At 34.8% G+C, this 19,745-nt stretch overlaps 1 protein-coding gene across 6 annotated transcripts in view; it reads right to left on the bottom strand.

The window, feature by feature from the left end:
• Positions 1-19,745, bottom strand: part of CCDC91 (coiled-coil domain containing 91) — a 148,371-nt gene that overhangs the window by 117,880 nt on the left and 10,746 nt on the right. For 3 of the 6 annotated variants that reach the window (XM_054214313.1, XM_054214304.1, XM_054214323.1), the window contains exons 2-3: positions 4,214-4,256; positions 4,057-4,135 (exon numbers count right to left, since the gene is read on the bottom strand). In XM_054214313.1, the coding sequence (XP_054070288.1) occupies positions 4,057-4,135; positions 4,214-4,243 (109 nt within the window). In that variant the 5' untranslated portion in view covers positions 4,244-4,256. Of the gene's footprint in view, positions 1-4,056; positions 4,136-4,213; positions 5,007-7,598; positions 7,620-19,745 lie in introns of those variants that run through there. The other 3 variants (XM_054214332.1, XM_054214342.1, XM_054214297.1) reach the window with 3 other exon arrangements.

Genomic DNA, 19,745 nt, shown 5'->3' with positions numbered 1-19,745 from the left:
TCATAGTTCACATAAATAATTCGTCACAAAAGTAAATACCAAAACTGAGTTTGGATACCAATGAGGAATGGACACTCAGAGATTAAAGCTTAAGGTATTCTTATATTTTGGGATATACAATACTAGACATAAGACTTAATTTTTCAAATAATACAGTTTTATGTGGAACCTTCTAAAATCAAATCGAGCTTTCAGTGATTCCAGTTATAGTAATGAATGCTTAGAATTTGAGAGGCACAAAAAAAACAGAAACAAAAACCCCACCTCTTAAGTTGTCAAAATAAAGCCTAGGAAATGAGGAGAAACAACTGGTGACCACCTCTGAACACTGTGGTTTAAAATTATTCAACTAAATACATGACGTTGCAGAAGACAAGAAGAGGCAGCAATTCTCCAAGGTATCACTCAAACTTCTTTTTTTACAAAAACACTTGTTAAGAGATTCATAAACTGAACATTCCTAGAATTACATGTGCTATGTCTGTAATTCAAGCCTCTTAATTCATTCCTCTTGTGTACCTACTGGTGAAATTACATTAGCATTTTAGTTCAACTCAAAATTCACTTACGAAGATGACCCCTCAATCATTCCTGCCTACCATGCCTTGGCTATCATAATGGAACAATTTCAGAACCTCTGAAACAAAAACTTGCCTCTGATAAAGCTATCTAACTGGACTCCAACAGCTAATGGATGATCAAGTCCACAGGACCAGGTTAATGCTAGTCTGAAGGTAAAACTCCGGAATTCCATCTAGTATGGATATATTAGCTTTTCAGCACCACTTTACATATCCTCTCCTCTTCAGCTGCTGCACCACCTGCTATGATACACAGCCATTCTGATAATAATGACAAAATATTCTTCCACAGTATCCTGCCCTGATGCAACCTATCTCTAACTTCTTCAGTAAGCAAGGCAGGAGTCTGACAGGCCTGATGACTTTCCAACAAAAATGTTATTGCTCATCGATCTGCTGCAGTGTTATAAAGAAAAGCAGGTATATCAAAAGTCATATGTCCGAGAAGGCTGAAATAAGATGCAGATATAAGTTATTGCCAGAACTGTACGTTAAAAAAAAAAATCTGATAGTTTCTGAACCCTTGACTTCCCAATATTCTGTCATAGGTTTGTATGTAAGAACTGACAAAACCATGCAGTTTGTTAATAGAAGCAGAGATCAGTAACAGTCTGCCATCCTGCTCATGCAAGAAAAACTCTATTACCTTTATCTTACCAATGAAGCTCAAACAATTATTAAAATCACTGGGGGATCAGAAATTCTGAAAACAAAATCAAGTGGATGAACACGAACTGTTAAATCAACATTCTCTAGGAGTTGTATACTCAACTGTATATATTGAGTATATATATACACTCAGTATACTCAGATAGATATATATAGAGATATATATATACACACACACATATATATAACTTCAGTATACTCAGTTGTATACTGAAGCTCATACTGAGCTTCAGAATGAAGACATTAGATATCAAATACACCACTGAAAAAAATAAGCAAAAGTAACATTTACTAGTTGGATGTTATTTATATCCAGCAATTAAGACATCATATGTCAGCAGGGCTCTGAGGAAAAGACCATATAATAATTTTTGGCATACTTTTGTAGAACGTTGCAAACTACTTGCAGGTTAGTTCCCCCACATGTAGGTTTCACATGTTAAAAATAAAAAACCCAAGAAACAAAAACCAAATTTCCATCCTCAACTACCCATTTCTTCAATGATACAATTCAATGACCCTTTAAGTTATACTGTATACACCACAAACTGTATCACTGAACATTTTCAGTTAAAAGTAACAGACAGAAAGTTTAAGACTATGCGTGTGCAAATTTCGGTGATCTGCTTAAATCCCAGCCTCACATATGGTTGCTCAAGCACAGCTGTAAGAGACAGGAAATTGTATTCCACGAGGCAGGAATGTCTGTCAACTCTAACATCAGAGCTAGAACACAGGGTTCTACAGCCTTCATAATGCTTAATAAGCATCTTCGGGAAAAATAAACTGAAAACTACTGTACTGACAGACATCAACCAATTTACATTTGCCAATACACAGCAAGCTAGCACACAACAGAATACGTCAAATGAATTCTAAAATACATAAGTAACAAACACCCAATAAAGTTGTCATTGAAAACCAACTTAATTTATGAGAGAACAGAATCTGTTAAAAAAAAAATAATAATCTTTCCTGCAAAACAAAAAGCGAAAACTAATAAATTTAATTCAAAATAGAAAATTATTTCCTGTACTTACACAACTTTTAGTTCAATGTAAATGGACAACTATTAGTAAGGGCTGAATTGCTTAAAGAATGAGTTTAGGGATACATTAATAGGTATCAATTGACACCCAATATACCCATAACAAATGCTGTATGCGTCTCCAATGTCATGTTAGCATTCTGCAGAAAAACAAAGTGTATTATGAAAAAAAACAACTGAAAACAACCATTTGAACACAATAGCTGCAAACAGCACCCTTCGAGCCATGCAGATGTCTGCTTACATGTCTGCACACTAGTACAGATCACCTCATCTCATATTGAATACACTTCAAAACATCTGTTATTTCTATGCCACAAATAAGACTGCACTTCCAACCCATTGTAAGATGGGGATTCTGTCTTAATTTCACAGAAAAAAGCATCTCTCACCCTCTTATGTTTTGCATTTTTTTTTTTAGATAAAAACAGGTTTTGTTTTACTTAGAACAATCCACGACAGATAGATTCATGAGGCTCCATCACAGCCAAAACAGTCCTCCTTTAGTGACTATCTGCTTAGTTTTTTCATCTGCTCCACCACACGAGCTCCTTATAATGTCCAGAGATGAACTCCTCCGAAAATGAAACACTGTCACAGCATGGAGAGACCCAGATCCTGTTCCTGCTATTCACTATAAGCAACAGACGTATTATTCATAACCTTAGAAAAGCAGAGATAAGACCAGAATCTGTTGACATGCAAGCACAGCACTAAATTTTAAGATCCTCTTTACAGGCACATAAGGATACAGAATATAAAAAACCCATAGTTTTTGGGAAAATACAGTTTCCTTATTATTTGTTTTCCTTTATTTCAATCACAAATAAAACTAATTATTCTGTAATGGATGAAAGACAGTAGCACCATAAATAAATAAAAACATTTGAAGAACATGGAGAGCTCATACTGAGACAAATCCTCGTCTTATATTTAAAACTATAATTAGTTTACATAATTTATTCAGCATAATATAATAACAGGCATAAATCTTTAGTTCCTGACCAAAGAATATAATGTGGGTTGTTTTTTTTTTCCTTATGCTGCTAAAATGATGTTTCTTTTTGTGAAAGCTATGAAATCTAGACTAAATTCCCACAACAAAATCACTTGTCAAACAGCAACACCTCCTTAATCTTCTAGTTCTACAGATATTGTACATTTGTCCGCTATCAATAAACTTTCATTTCTTAAAATCCAGACAGGCACCAGGCATTTGTATAAATTAATAAAAGTAGTTACACAATGTTTCAGCCTCTGCTTGAGATAAAGGATGCATATTTATTTTCTAACTTTAAAAACTGCTTAAGTAAAAGAGATCATCCTCCCCAAAGCAACTAAAAAACTTTATCACAGTCAAAAAAAATCTAAGAGAGGAAGAAAATAGGTCTTGAATATGTTGCAAGTTTCTTTTTGCATGTTTTCCCATCATTTACAACAGAACTTCCATACTCAAAAGAAAAAATATCCTTTGAGTGAAGAAGCTCCATTTCTTCTTCCCTTGAGATGACAAACAACCTTTAAACTGGATAAACTCTACTTCACTTTCATTCATCAAGAAAGTTTAACTTTGAGAAGGGCAGCTTCCCAAAATAATTACTCAGGAACATTCTTATGCTAGGTTTTCACTACTGCTTATTTTTTTATTGTGTACGAACATCCTCTGGATATTACTGTGTATGAACAACTAATACTGACAGTGAATACAGAAGGACAGCAATATATTATTAAGAATTTTTATAGCAATATTATCAATACCTGTAGGAAATGCTGCCCAAGCAATAGCAGGGGATGTAGTCTGCTTTTCACCATTTCCGAACTCATAACTCTCTGCTGCCTAGAAAATGAAAAAATTATTGTTACATATTTTACAAAATGCTATAAATTCCTATGAAAACAGTTGAAAATAACATACCTCAAACCCTCCAAAGTCATCGTCGTCCATCTTTCAACCGGTACTGGAATATAGCAGAAATCTTGATTTAAAAACAAAACAAAAAACACCCCACTAAAATGTTATATCCCCTTTACTCATAAAATAGCAATAAAAGCTTTGTAAAACCAAAGGTACAGTGTTCATTTTAAAGGACAGACTTGTGTAGGACAAGTCACTGTGGTCAAACCCTAAAAGCCCAGCAGCAGAAGTAATACAATGCTCTTCAATCCAGGAAAGTGGGTATATTTCATTGGCCAGTCTTATAAGAGAAATGTGCTGATTTTATGATCAACTAGGAGTCAAAAGACAAAATTAGTCATGTATTTATACTTCAGTTACATGGCAGATGAGTAGAGACTTTCCCTCGGATACAACTGCTACCTAGCTTATCTACATGCTCTTCAAAAACCTCATCACATTCTCCTTTAGAAATGAGTATTCCGTCTTTCATCCAAGTACCCATTTCCACAGGTTAACTGAAGTCTTCCATACTTGTAAGTTCTACAAAAGATTAAGGGATCTAAATAAGAACTTTTTCACAGAAAGGATGTATGGGTTGGAACTGCAAGATCTCTCTTAAGAAGCACTTTTTTATTGATCAAGACAAAGAAAATGGGTATTTTACAATGGAATTTGAGTGTCTTCAAGGGAAAAGACAAGCACTGCCCATCAATATTGTCAAACATCTTTTGAAAGCAAGAATATAGAAAAAGCATTCCAAGATAGGAAAACAGAAAGATGATACTCTAAAAGCTGTATCTATTGCTCTTAATTATAGCAGGCAAGTCTCAAGTACCTCAACAAATGGTACTGAAAACAGTAAACAACCTGGTCTGGATATATATTAAAAAAAAAAAAAAAGGCCATAAGTAGGATTCCTGACCATCAGATTCCAAAAGAAAGAACTTTCTCCATTAATAATGAAGATCATCCAATTAAATGCAATCATGATCTACCATGTACTTCACAGTTTTGTGTTTATGATTTAAAATATGAAAATATTTTTCATTGTTAAGTTGCTTTTCCAAATCAGCTCTGTGATTAAATCCAAAAAGATTTCCTGCTTTCCCCATCTCTTCTTAGCTGTTTGGCAACATCAGCACAAACTACAACTTAGAAAAAGACTGTGGTGAATTTCTGGAAATTTTTCTGCTACCACAGAGGTCCTTCGCTAGGTTTCATGGAGGGGCTGATTTAGATCTTACAAACTGATCAGCATTTTTGAGCCATAGCCCTGAATTCTGTGGCATTTTGATATATTTATAGTTAAATTGCAATTCCTTTCACAAAAATGCAGAATAAGTTACTGAGCTAATGAAAGTAACTCAAGATATATATGGCTGTTCAAGAAGGGTATTATATGTATTCAAAAAAAATAAATCATTCTGATACGTGAATGAAGAATTATCCAAAAAAACCTTTTGGGTCTTTACAGAATAGGAAAATATTTGAAGAGTTAATTGACTTCAGTTAAAATAGACTGTAGGCTGGAGAAACTTTTATTACTGTGAAAGCACACGCTCAGAAACAGAAGAATTCAAAGGGTTTGGAGGAAGTCTCTGAATTAAAGTATTAGAATGTCAGAAGGAGACACCTTCATTTTATATCCGCTGCTGAAAATTACTACCAAAAAAAGACTTCAATTCAAACACACATCTTCCAGAGTTTAACAAATCAATTTCCAAGTTCTTATTGATGAACTGAGTTTAAAACACCACTATCACAGTGCAAGCACACAGATTCAGTTACATTAAAGAAGAGTATTGTCCAATATTCCCATGTGTTATAAGAACTAAATATCTTTTTAGGGACTGCAGGATTGCAAGGGGTTTTGTTGGTTTTGCGTTGGTTGGAGTTTTGTGCTGTTTTATTTTTAAGAGAGAAAGAAGGTAGTTGGGTATTTTTCCCAACAGTGTTAACCTTAACCAGTCACACATTCACGCGTTGCATTAACATTCAGAGCTTTAATATATAACTGAAAAAAATAACACGCACACACAAATAGCAGCGATGGAAGTTGTATAGATAGAACATCACTGCTGAAGCAGACAGCAATGCACAAACAGCTCAACGTATTCATGCTACCTACTATTAAACAGACTGGTGATTTATATAAGTAGTGCAAAATGCAACATTCAAGAAGCAATCAGAGCAGTCAGTTGGAGAAAGAGAGGCTTTAGAAAGGCACATAGGTATTTTACCCATGCACAATATGTCACATAGTCCTCCAGGCTCTACGCAAAGTTACTTTAGAGGACCACAGCAGATTTTCTCCTCCAAGAGCAAGAGACATTATTCCTCTCGTCACAGATCGGGTTATGCCTCAACTGGGGAAAGTACATTCCATACTCAGCTCTGTGTTTTACAAAGACAAACTGGAACAAGTTCAGAGGAGTGCAACAGGAATTAAAGCAATTTTGGAAAGGCACACTAAAATTTAGACGCTTTTTTTTTAAAAAAAAAAAGGCAAACAAAAATAGCTATAAAGTATAAAAAATAATGTTCTAAGAAGTGATTAACTACTTTCATGTATCACCAAATGTAGCACTGACACGAGGTAATAAAGGACAGAAGCCTCTGTAGGCAAAATGTGTATTAAATACTAGCGAGGCTTTCCAGGAACGCAACATAAACCCCTACAAGAAAATGCGTAAGAACCTGTGTATACATAAAACAGAAGTAACGTTTGATAGAGAAAAAGGATGTAGAGCAGAAGAAAAAAAAAAAAGAGACCAACTTGTTATTGAATCCATCATCTCTGTTATTACATTTCATATACAGTTTTCGTAAGCCTGGTAATGATCACAAGACTATTTTGACCTAAGATTACCTTACTCCACAAATTTTAACACAGACATTTCATGGCTGTAACCACCTGATTAATCTATGAATTATTCCACACATCATTTAAACGGAATAAAGGAGAAACAGATGCCAAGCAAGTCTCAGTAGTATCAATGGTGTTTTCATGCCTAAATGTGAATCATCCAATAAGAGTTCTTTGGAGATCCCACAGGAATTCTACGCTAAGTGATTCTCAACCAGTTAGGAAGGACTGTTTGCTATTTGTCCTTGTATAATGTATGCTCATACATGTACACGCACCTCCGTTTTCAAAAACAAAGCTAAGTTTTTAGTCCATCAAAAAGAAATCATGATTTGTTTATGTGCTTTGCTGTATCCAACAAAGAAAAAAACCAAAATCAGAATGAAACTGGCAAATTTAGCATATATCACAAGTAAGCAGGAAGCAAATTAGGATAGAAAGAGTGAATTAATTCTTGAGGGATGCTGGCATAATGCACTTCAAAAACTCAAAGGCTGAGGTGCTCTTTTCAAAGAGTGCTAGTGCAAGAGCTCTTACTAGGAGAGGTCTTTCCAAAAAGATGTTTTTTCTTGCATATAAAGAAAGGGGTGCCTTCTGCAAGAACGGAACAGGGCCAAACCAATGCTTTAGGAACTGTTTGGAAAAAAATTAAATCAAGCCTATTTTTAGCTAGGAGTCCTCAAAAGTATACATGCATTTAGCTCTAAAAAAAAAATGTTTAAAATGTTAAAATAATTCGTTATAAGCTTAATCGATAACAATGCTGAAAATATGACCAAATACACAATTTCTCAATTCCACCCCTTATTCTGGTGATGGAAATGCATTTCTGGTATAAATAAACAGCAGAACTATCCTAACACTTCACACAGAACTGAAACAATTTTGGGAGCAGCATTTTTTAATCAATCATGTATTCCAAAATGGGTAATCAGACTTTTCTTTTCTCACAGACTAGGAACATTATTTGTGGCACCGGAATAGGAAAGAATACATTAAGTCCTGACAATCTGCAGAACGATTTAAAAAATAACACAAAAAACCTAAACAACCCACACAGTCTTACCATGACTAAATGTGGTCTCTTAAAATATGTCTGATACTGGAATTAAGTAACTGTAAAATTGGGCAACAAGAAGTCAACCTCAGAATTACAGATTCATAGAAATTATGGTTGGAAAAGACACAGTAGGTCATCCAGCCCAGGCCATTTCCAAAACATTACAGTTCTCAAGACAGTCATGTCCTAAAAGGCTTGAGAAGCTCTCCAGCACACTCCTGTGAAAAGAAGGAAACTTTTCACGGACCACGAGTACATAAGTCACTGCTTTTCCAGCAGTTTTTATTCCTCAAATCATACAATAATTTAGGCCAGAACTCAGACCAGCAGGTCATACAACCCAAGCTCCTGCTCAAAGCAGGGTCAACACTGCATTCGGATCAGGTTGCCCAAGACTTCCTTCTCTATGACTGATCACAATGCATGATGAATATATTCAAACACAGACACTGAGATCCTTGCAAGCTTTCCTACATAAAATGCAGTCACCAAAGCCTGACCATCAGCTTAACATAGGTCATGAGAACTTTGGGAAATGCACTTAACTGACAGACGTACCAAAATCATGGTTTTATACTCAGGAAGACCAAGAGTCATTCATAAGGAATAAGACAGAAAAACGTACACTGGGAAAAAAAGCCTCTCTTCCCCGTTCCAACAGTTAGGAGGAGGAGGAATGGTGTAATCCCACCAGAAATCCCTGCATTCTTCACATCCAAAAGGCAAAAATGGTAGAGAGACCACGCACTGAATTAAGAAGTATTCTTCATCCACTTAAAAGTCCACCTCAGGATAGTAAGAATTCAAATTAATCAAGTCCCAATCTATTACTTGATAAATCAAATATAAATTTGCCTCAGTAGCAAAAACAACTAATTTTGCCAGGTACATTCAACTGGACAATATACTGCCTGCAATTTTGTGTAAGTAGCTAACTTACTTGCAGAACTTTGTACATTTTAAAGGAACAACTTACAGGGCATATTGCTGTCTGTTTTGTCAGAGCAGTATATGTGGAGGTGGCTGAGGGTGGGGCTGCTGTATTTGTATTTCTGGCAAACACTGTCAGTGGTTAACCCCTACCTATGACAACGTATGGGTTTTACTTGCATGGTTATGCTTACTAAATGACTCATTCAGTTTGTTCAATCTAGGACAGGCTTATTAGCTGTTTCTTCACCGGACATAACGCAGACTGCATTATTTGAAGAATAAGTCTTTGGTCGAAACTGCAGGCTCCAAAAAGCCTATCCAAAATAAATATGAGATTAAAAAAACCCAAAAACAATAAAATGAAAAAGTAGTCATTTAGAAAGCATATATACTGGCAATACCTTTGTGATAAAGAGCAAAACGGATGATAAATTTCTGTATCACGAAGTTCTAATCAGCTCACGTGTACTTTTCCTCATGGCTCTTCTGCCAAAGCTCCAAGCACCTTTTAGCAAGTTTAAAACACAAACTTTCTTCTTTTTACCCAGCTGATACAGACTTTTCTCCTGATCTACACCAACTGCAGCTGCAGGACAAACATGTGGCCTCTTAACAACTTATAATTAGAAATTTTTGATTACAGAATACACATATCCCAAAGGATACATAGCCCAAGAAAAAACAGAGTATGGATGTACAACATAATCAAAACTAACTTTAGAGCATCTGTAAAATTTTCTTAAAAAAAATAATCTTACTTTTCTCACTTCACTCCTGCTTGAGATCTCAGCACTAAAAGTAATTTGTTTAATAACACTTAGACCATAAGCAGATGAATACTTCTCATTTATTATGGCCAGGAATTCAGTGGCATGAAAAACAATATAAACATTACCAAAGACCACTGTCAAAACTAAAATTGAACAATAGCTACTGGCAGAGGTTTTGGGGGTTTTTTGTTTGGTTTTTTTTTGGTTTTGTTTTTCGGGTTTTTTTTGGTTTGTTTTTTTTTTTTTTGGTTTTTTTTTTGGTTTTTTTTTTTTTTTTGCGATTGAGATTGTATTTTTTGAGATTGTATTCTAACTTCCCTTCCTAGCAGTAAAGCTAAATTCTTTTAGTTTATCTGTCAGGTATCAATTTCTAAAAATGGTAGCTGTAATCAGGTACTGAAATCCAGGTGATTTGTCCTTTTTTTCTTCAAAAAGAATGAAACAATATGATGCAGTAATTCTGAATCCTTCAAATCAATGGAGAGTTCAATCCTTTTAGTGTTTTATTTTTATAACTTCCAATTCTGTAATTTACCTCAGCAATATCTTGTTTGCAATGAAAAGCTTCTCCAGACTTTTTTCCCTCCCGTATTAAGTAGCTGACTATACAGTAAAATTGAATGGAAAAATTTCCTACAGAGATAGCATGATCCATGTGGTTAACTTTCACTTAATGGTTTGTTATTTAATGAATAGAATTCATAGTCTTGTTACAGAAAAAGAGTATTCTGTATTGGTTTTAACCAGAAAGCTCTTAACAGCTCCTAAATTCTGCATTAAATTTTCAGTATTTATCATCTGCATCTAACAAGGAAAGTATACAATTGAGCAGGGGCTAACATCACAAGACCATGAGGACATGAGACCAGAGGGAGATTTCGGACTGTCTTTCAATTTGGAAAGTTAGACTGCATTCATAATTACAATGCACATGATTTTAAAAAATCTTGGAAGTAACAAAATTAACACAAGATTTACATAAGAAACTAAGAGTTTGTGCCAAAAATATAACAAACTAGTTACACAAGAAGAAATTAGGCTAATTATTTCCTCGGAGATACTTGAAATTCTTTGACTGTTAAGCAATATGATTGAATTAATGAATTTTGGATAAGCTATAATTTTTCAATGAGATATCTATAAGACTTCTGTCTAGAACCAAAGTTAAACATTAGGAAGACGTTATAAGAAGAAATAGAAATATAAACTTTCTATCGTTTCAGACAATGAAATGGCCAAATAAACTTGGAAATCCAATTAAGTTTTCTACTTTTTTAAAAGTGGGGGGGTTTATGGTTCTCAATTTTTGGTTTGGGTTGTTTTGGGGGTTTTTTAAGTCATTTTAAACCACAACACAAGGCAAACACAGCTTCAAAATTTTAAGTAAAAGGAGAAAATCAACTACTTTGGAAAGTATCATTTAATATTATTTGAACCAATGAACTGTTGCCAAATGCATATAGCATCCACATCTCTATATTAAGAGATGCAAAATTTGATTTCATGCTACATTAGAAAAAGAAAGCCTACTTCTCTCTCTTTTTTTTTTTTTCCTTGAAGTAAAGCATCTAAATCCCTGTAGGTATGCAAACTTATGTCTGTCTGTACATACAAGTTGTTAAGCTGGTTAGATGAGGGGACTGAGAACCTGTAACATCTAAGATCCAAGGCTGAGACTGAAACAAGAGTATTTCTCTTCTTCACTCAAACAATTGCCTTTTTATCTTTCAATCAAACAGACAATACCAAGGCTGTATGCCCTACCCCTATCATGAGATAGTGAAAATCAGGTATCAGCAAGACGCCAGTGTTCTCCATCATGTTACAGTGTATACTTAGTCATATAATGGGATATGTAGAAAATCCCCACCATCATGAAGCATTACACCTATAAGCTCCACAATGAAAGGCACAACAACATCACAGTAATTACCTGTATTTGAACATACAACAGAAGCATGCCCAATCTCATATTAAAAGGAAGAGACTTCAAGGTTATGGGGAAAAAGAAAGAGACGACAACACAGAACACATCACAGCAATTTTCTCCTGGGAAGTGAGGCTGGTTCATTTCAATCCCAGTACTGCCTTAATAAACACTCATAAATAAAATATCTTTTTAATTAAAAAAAAAAAAAAAAAAAACAACAAAGCAAGCAGATGCAAAACATCACCTATTTTACAGTAGCAGTTGCTTATATTACAATTGATTCAACTGAAATCTATAGGACTTCTAAGATAAATGCAAGTCTGGCCTTTTGTAGCTAATTCTTTTCCACAGCGCAAGTAAATCAATACAATTGAATATATTCAAGGAATCACTGAACAAATTTAGTTTGGAATCATCTCAGGAGGACACCTGATGCAACCCACCTGAAATCAAGGCCACCTTAGACACTATATCAGGTTGTTTAAGGCCACATACAGTCAAGTTTAGAATTCCTGCAAGGACTCCAGTCTAACAAGGTGACAGCAGTCAAACACTACAGCAGATACGCAGAGACTTTTCTTTTCCTATTCATGTTTGTCGTCTATTAATTTATCCATTTATTCCAAAGAGTCTCCAGAAAGTTTAAACACTTAGAGATGAGAAGAGCACATTAAGGAATGTGACAATAAAAGTCAAGGATTGATTTACACAAAACAGAATATGTAAAATAAATAAACAGCTAAAACTTTTCTATCAATTCCTACGGTGAATTTAAGAATTAATAAAACAAACAAACAAAACACAAAACCAAACCACAACCACCCCCCAAAACAACCAATAACAAAATTTGTTTTACCGCTTAGTCCTTTTCTCAGGAGATACCCCCTGGACCACTTTTATTTAAAAAAAAAAAAAAAGGCATTTTTAGAATAACAAACCACACCATGTGATTAAAAACCAATAAATATAGCTTTTATAAGCATCATAAGGGTGGCAAAATTCTCAACAACTGCATAAAAATCACAAAAAAAACCCAAAACTTCTCCTTTTGATGGATAAAGCCCTTATTAAAGAAATTACAATAAAAATATTCTTTACAAATCACATTCTCATCTGAAAGGTACTGAGCTAATATGAGCAAAAAACTGAAATTCCACAAAAATAGGTATAATCTGGAAAATCAGTTCCACAAAAATTTGTGGTTTAGAACTTGTGGGTCCTCTTCTTCAGCATACACTTTTGGCTTTTTTAAACAGTGCTTAAGGCAGGAAAAAGCAACAAAGTGCAAATGCCAAGTCCATTTCACTTCCCTAGATCAGATACAGCTTCACAAGAAAGAAAGTGAGAGTTCCATTTTTACCCACAAGAACAAAAAGGGCTCTGATAGCTCCTACTGAGAAGGTAAGTACTGGTTTTCAAATTAACCTAAGACATAGGAGAGGAAAAAAACACCACAGCCTTGTGTGGAAAATGCATTCAAGGACTGGCAATTCCTCAGACATATCCTACAAGAAACTAACATCAGAAAACTTCCGAAACCATGTTCTGTGAAATCTGCTCTCTGAAAAGCTATTAAGAAATGTATTTGTAAAAGGTATGGTGTACTGAAGTAATTTAGAATGCTATTCTGTGAGTAACAAAAAACAAAAGGATACAAACTGTGAGCAAAAGAAACTACTAGTGGGGAAAAAAGGTGCAATATATAGATAGAAACTGCATGACTTTCACTCATGGTTCCTGAAATCTACATATATATAGAATCACCAAATACATGGTGTGCATTTATGTATAGGAAAGAACGAATATAAATTGGGAGAGAAGTGCTTTCTCCTAGATCAATAAAAAGGTGCGAACCCTAGGCCAACATCTAAAATACTACTCTGCTTGTGATTCAGAAATAATTGCTGAGGTTGACTTTAGAGTATTTCCTGAGGTAGAGGTCTACCACATGCATGTAGCATTTTTGTTTCTATACCAGACCACAACCCAGGGACCACATGGGGATTCCATGTGTAACCATAAGTACTCAGAGGATAGCATCATTCAGAAGAAAAAACTTTGCAAGTATCATAGTGGTTGTTTTTAGCACATATTTTCAAATAAAAGGCTGAAGAGAGAAAAGGTCTGTATACTTTGGCTTCCAAATGTCTCGGTCACTGAGATCTATCTACGGCCAGGAAGAAAAAAAACAACAAATTGCTAACAAACCAAATATGGATTTCATTCCAAAGGGCTACCTATTGACATGAGTAATTATAGTAACACATGTGCTTCTTGACTGAGGATCTTTTTTACATTTTTGCCCATGATTCCTTGCCAGCTTGTCCCAACTTTAAGAATTTTCCACTTAGAATATACCAACTTTTTCATTCTAGATATCCAAAGATAAGTTCAAAAAAAAAAAAAATCTTATCGACTCCAGCAGAAGTATCATATTACCATATTATTCACCTTATTTCTTTGTCTCCAGAATCTATAGCCATTTTCCCAAGACTTAATTCTAACAACTTCAATAACTCAAGATTTTATAAAAAGTCCTTCTGAGGTCTTTATTCTTCATCATAATTGGTTTCTTGTCACCAGAACATGACAAGACTGTTGTTTTGTTTCATCAAAAAAATAACGAATCACACAGCTAATTTTTCAATTTCTCTAATGTCCTTCTATAAACTTCCTCTATCACAAATATCTTTTTCCTTCAAAAGCCACACACTTTTACAAAATGTACATAAACTGCTGTGGTAAGTCTGACAAAGCTGATACAATTCAAGCATATTGTGTTTTCTGAAGGAAAAACCTCTCCCCTCACCAAGCCTTCTCCCCATCTGCCCTCAAAAAACTCTCAAAAAGTAGCTTGAATTAGACTGGAATGAACATTTCTGTTATGCAAATCGAGGCAATAGAATATATCTATAATTAATCAACATCAAGTCCAGATCAACAATCTCTGTAACCCTTATTCAGAATAATGATAATCAGAAGCCCTGGAAATTAGTTTGTACTCTGCAAAAAAAGGTAAGAAAAATGTGACTTGTCATCTGCTAACTAGGTCACAAAGATCACACATCAACGGCCCTGCAAATGCCTAAGCAAAAGTGACCACAGTAGGCTAAAAACTAACTCCCATATATAAAGTATTCTTACTGTACTAGCAACCATAAAATTGGACACAGTTCTCTAAAAGACAAAGCCAGGGTGTTTTCAGAGTGGCAGAGGGATCTAGGACAAGATCTATAGGACAAAAGTCAGAATAGTGAAAATTCTGACCAGATATTGTCACAGGCTGCCCACAGACACTGTGGACTCTTCCTCCCTAAAGATATTCAGAACTCAACTGAACCGGGCTCTGAGCCACCTGCTCTAACCAGACCTGCTTTAAGCAGGGGTTTAGACTAGAAAACCTCCAGATGTCACTTCCGTGTATGGTCTATGATTCAATGCTTTCAGTTTTATCCAGAATAGCATCGTTTAAAAATAAACAAGTAAAAAAAAAATCCAAAATCACAGTAGCACAGAAGTAGAGACTGTAAAAAAAGTGAATCCATCTTTGAGACTGTTCTTCAGTTGAACTGTACTACCAACCCGGGATCATTTTAGGACCGGATTTGCTAATGACAAATGAACCAACTTCAAGAAAGGTGCATCCAAGAAAGAGTACCTCTAGAAGTCTTCACTATTGTAGGAGGGACAAAAGTAGCAAAAACCCAATGAAATATTTTCATCATGAGTTCAAAGAAAACATGTCTTACATAAATCTCTGTACTCAACAGAGATGTTTCTTGAAGAAGGCTGAAGGAAACATAGCATGCTCGATAAACTTAAGAAACAGAGGGTTTAAAAGTAAAATAGAAGGCTCATAGGTATTTCAAATGCATTTCCCCTTAAAATATTAGCAAGCTTCAAGAACTTAGACTAACAATTTAAATACTTTCGCTTCTCTGTTCTTTTCTGTTAATATCCAATATTCCTAAATGCAATTGATTCTTTTTACTTTTAAATCACACTAATGTGTTTTACTAGAACTTAGAAAGAGGCATCTGTACGATGAAGGGACAAGCATTCCAAGGGTAAAAACCACCAAGTTCTGCCTCAAGGGAACTTTGTCACAGAATTCGATGTCTGAAAATAGAAGGTTTGACACAATCTTAGTAAGACTTAGAGCATCATAGCAACAATTTAATATTGCAACACATCAAGTGAAAACATAAGTCTTTGAATACATGCTGTTATGGATGTGCAGTAACTTGTACAAATAAACATCATTAATGTTAATAAAAGAGTGCTCAAGACCCTACATTTTAAGAAAGAATACACCCTTTACAGAAAAAAAAAAAAAGGCGGGTGGGTATTTTTTTGATTGGTTTTTTTTTTTTTTTAATCCAAGAAACAGGATAGGACTAGGTTTTTGGCATGATCCACTGCCTAAGAAAATTCAGTGCTGAGTGAATCACTGATTCTAAAAAACACCACTACTTCCACCAGAAAAAGAATCTTTCATGTAAAAAACAAAGCTTAACAATTCAGTAGATCACCTTGAAATGTAGTTAAAATGCAACTTTCTCCCCTAATTAAAAATAAAATAAAATAGTAAAGGTCAAAATAGAAAGGATGCTCAGTAAAACTGATAATTAAATATTATGAAAAGGATATTGTTTTCCTTTAACTTGTATATAGACAGTTTGCAAAAACCACAAAATTTCAGAGTCTACAGAATATTATTCTATCTTTATGTTAGAAAAGCTGACAGGTGACCACGGTAAACGAAAAAAAGATCTCTAGCACATGGTAACTCTATTATGAAAAGCAGGTCGTGATACCAATTATACTAAATAAAAATAAATAGCATTCCTTTATAATTACTGAACATCTCCTAATAGACAGAAAGACACGCTTTTCCAATTAATAAAACTCCTTCCCTCAGCTTCCTCCACACCCTGAAAGTACAGTAGTTCTCATAGGTACATAGTATTAATTTGAGGCAAGAAAAATATATTAACCCATTTCTCTGACATGAGATGATATTATCAAAAAGAATAAAAATTATGTCTCAGATTTTCAAGTCTTGGTGATCTTACATGCCTCAGCTGGTAGTCTTGAAAGAGAACACCTTAAATAACCATAATAATATTCTTCCCCCTCCTCACCCGCAACCACCTACTGGAAATTCAGATTCTATGTAAGTTTAATCTAAACAGTGAAATAAAACATGACTGGTCATTCTGAAAACTTTTAATCCTTTGTTTTACAAGCTCTGGATATACTGTTAGAAGCAGAAAAGACCAGGCATTATTCCCTTCCACATGGAAAGAAGAGCGCATCATCATTGCACCTTTTTCTCCCTTTACTAATACTTGAAAAGAAGATTTGATGAATTTTTGTTCACACATGAAGCAGACGAATTTGACTTTTCATACTCTCCTAAAGAGAAGGCTCCAGTCATGGAGAAACAACACAAGATGTAGTTTTAAATTCATTTTCATGACCCTCATAAAGCAACCTCAAAAGGTTTCACATTGTGCAAGTCCCAACCCTTGAACAAGTAAAGCAAAAATGCTAATTTTCTTTCCAACAGAAAACACAGCTGCCAGAATGTCTGTGCACATGATCTCTCCTTTTTTTCTTCTTAATTTTTGGTCTACTCCTAAGCATGTAACACAACACTTTCATCACATGACCTTTGGCCAAATGGATATTATCATAATTGTACGTTCTCTGTTGCAATCAAGAAAAATGTGTTTACTTCTCAAGGAAAACGCTGATTGCCACTGATGCTTTTGTAATATGATGAGGAAGCTGGGAGCAGAGATCACAGATCAGGCCAGAATGAAAATGGGATTAGGGCTCAACACCTAAATCCTTTTCAATCAGAACACAACGCTTTGATATAATTTCTTTCTCCAACTTGATTCTTTATACCAACTACACATTTCTAGAATACTCTTCTTCTCCAGTCTCAAAGCTTTTGACAAAGATGGTCAGGCACTACTGTGCCCATTTCAGAAAGACTTTTTCTAAGAGGTCCCATATCCAGCAAGTTACCGGGACATTTAAGTAATTAAAGTACCAAGTATGTGATGAGAGCATTGATATCAAGAATATTACTCATCAGTTAACAGTTAAGCAAAAATTATTTCTCATTCAAGAAGAGATAACCCCCCCGCCCCCAAACAAACAGACAACAAGATACCAGCCAGATTCTCCACCCATCCTATAATCCATTCAATTTTGTCTCCTTCCCTTGCTAGCCTACAAAGCTAGGCAGGGAGCATGCCAGGCACGCCCTATAAGCACAAACCAAATGATTTTTCTTTTCCAAGATCCGCACAACTTCTCCTCAATTCTGTTAGCAGCTAAAATATCATCATATATCAAGGCTTAGCATGCAGATCCTTCCAGAAGTAGAAAAAAAAACCATATTCTGCTATGCCACTAGGCAGACGTTGATCACCTTCAAAATGCCTCTGCCTTCTACAATACTTCTCTTTGCAGCAATGATGGCATTCATGGTAATGTGGTATTAGAGCAGTAAGGTATATCCCTCCCTGTATTACACTAGCATGCATACACACAAAACCAGATAATTCATAAAACATACATTGCCTCACCGCTGAGATGCGGAATAAATTGGATGCACAATGTTTATGAAGTATAAGCAATATATACAGACAAGCCTCCATTCATCACAGTGCGCCTAATTCAAAATGCTCCACGTCTTCCCAGACTAAGAGAAATAATTGTTCTTTCTACCATGTAATTTATTTCAAATCACAATTTTGTATATCCTCAAAGACCTTTCCTAAACTGTAAATAAATGCATGCCCTTGGAAATAAATTCATACCTAACAGATATTCATCCTAAAGTATAAATATACGATGCATATAGAATACATATACAAGAACAAAATAATAACAAACTGCCGTGAACTTATATATAATATACTTGAGAATTCATTGAATTATTTAAGTTAACAAGGACCTTATATATTCACAGAGCTTAATAGCTTTTGAAACCAGCACTGTTTAAAGAGAACTACTGAAATTTATCCAAAAATTACTATGCAAAAGCGATCCCTTCTGGCAACACTGAGAAAACAGGCAGAACATTCAGGTTCCAAAGACTAAACTACATGTAGAGTGATATCTTTTAACTACATTAATTACTGCGCAATTACATAGTCTTTAGTCAGCAAAATTCCCAATGAAGACAAGTTTTGCTTGAATAAAGTCAGCAAGTAAAAGCTTGACTATTTTAACAATAACCATTAATACTGCATATTTACACTCAATAATAATAATAAAAACAATGCATTTAACAATTAAAAGTTCCAGGTAATTGCTATAATTTTCTTTAGAGACTTGAAGAAAAAAATGTATGTAAATGGGCAACTTCAGCTAACACAGACATTTTCTAAAATATCAGACTGATAAAGAAATATTAACAGAAAAATCTGTTTTCCCTCACTCACACGTACACTAGGCTACTTCTGTAATCAAACCACTATTTTCCCAGGACAAATATTGCTGAGTGCACAACTTCTATGGAAAATTATTATCATAAACATATCACTAAATAAGAACAAAGAAAAATCCTTTTTTTAATCCAAAATGCCAAAATAATTTTAAGAAATTCAAGCCTAGTGCATTTAATGAGAGCAGCTCAGAACACAGTCTGGCTGTCTCTCACCAGGATAGTGAATGGGAGGTGCAGTCTGCCAGAAGACTATAACTAAATTCAACTCTGCAAACTCTTGGTCTTCTTTCACTCTTCCCTCACTTTTTTATTTAGCATGTGGTTCTATAATTCAAACCTAATGGAGGAATCAGGATTGGATTAATAAGCAAGAACTATACAGTAGCCTCTGCTGTAACAATGATACTGCCAGTGTTCTGTCCTTCATCAGTTTTACCAACTCCAGATGTTCCATAGTCATTTATAGTTTAACCAGGTTAAATACAGATGTGTGCATTTTTCCATGGGATCCAATGCTGAC

Source organism: Rissa tridactyla, chromosome 1, assembly GCF_028500815.1.
Source record: "Rissa tridactyla isolate bRisTri1 chromosome 1, bRisTri1.patW.cur.20221130, whole genome shotgun sequence".
NCBI lineage: Eukaryota > Metazoa > Chordata > Aves > Charadriiformes > Laridae > Rissa > Rissa tridactyla.
This window is presented reverse-complemented; position numbering and strand designations above follow the sequence as displayed.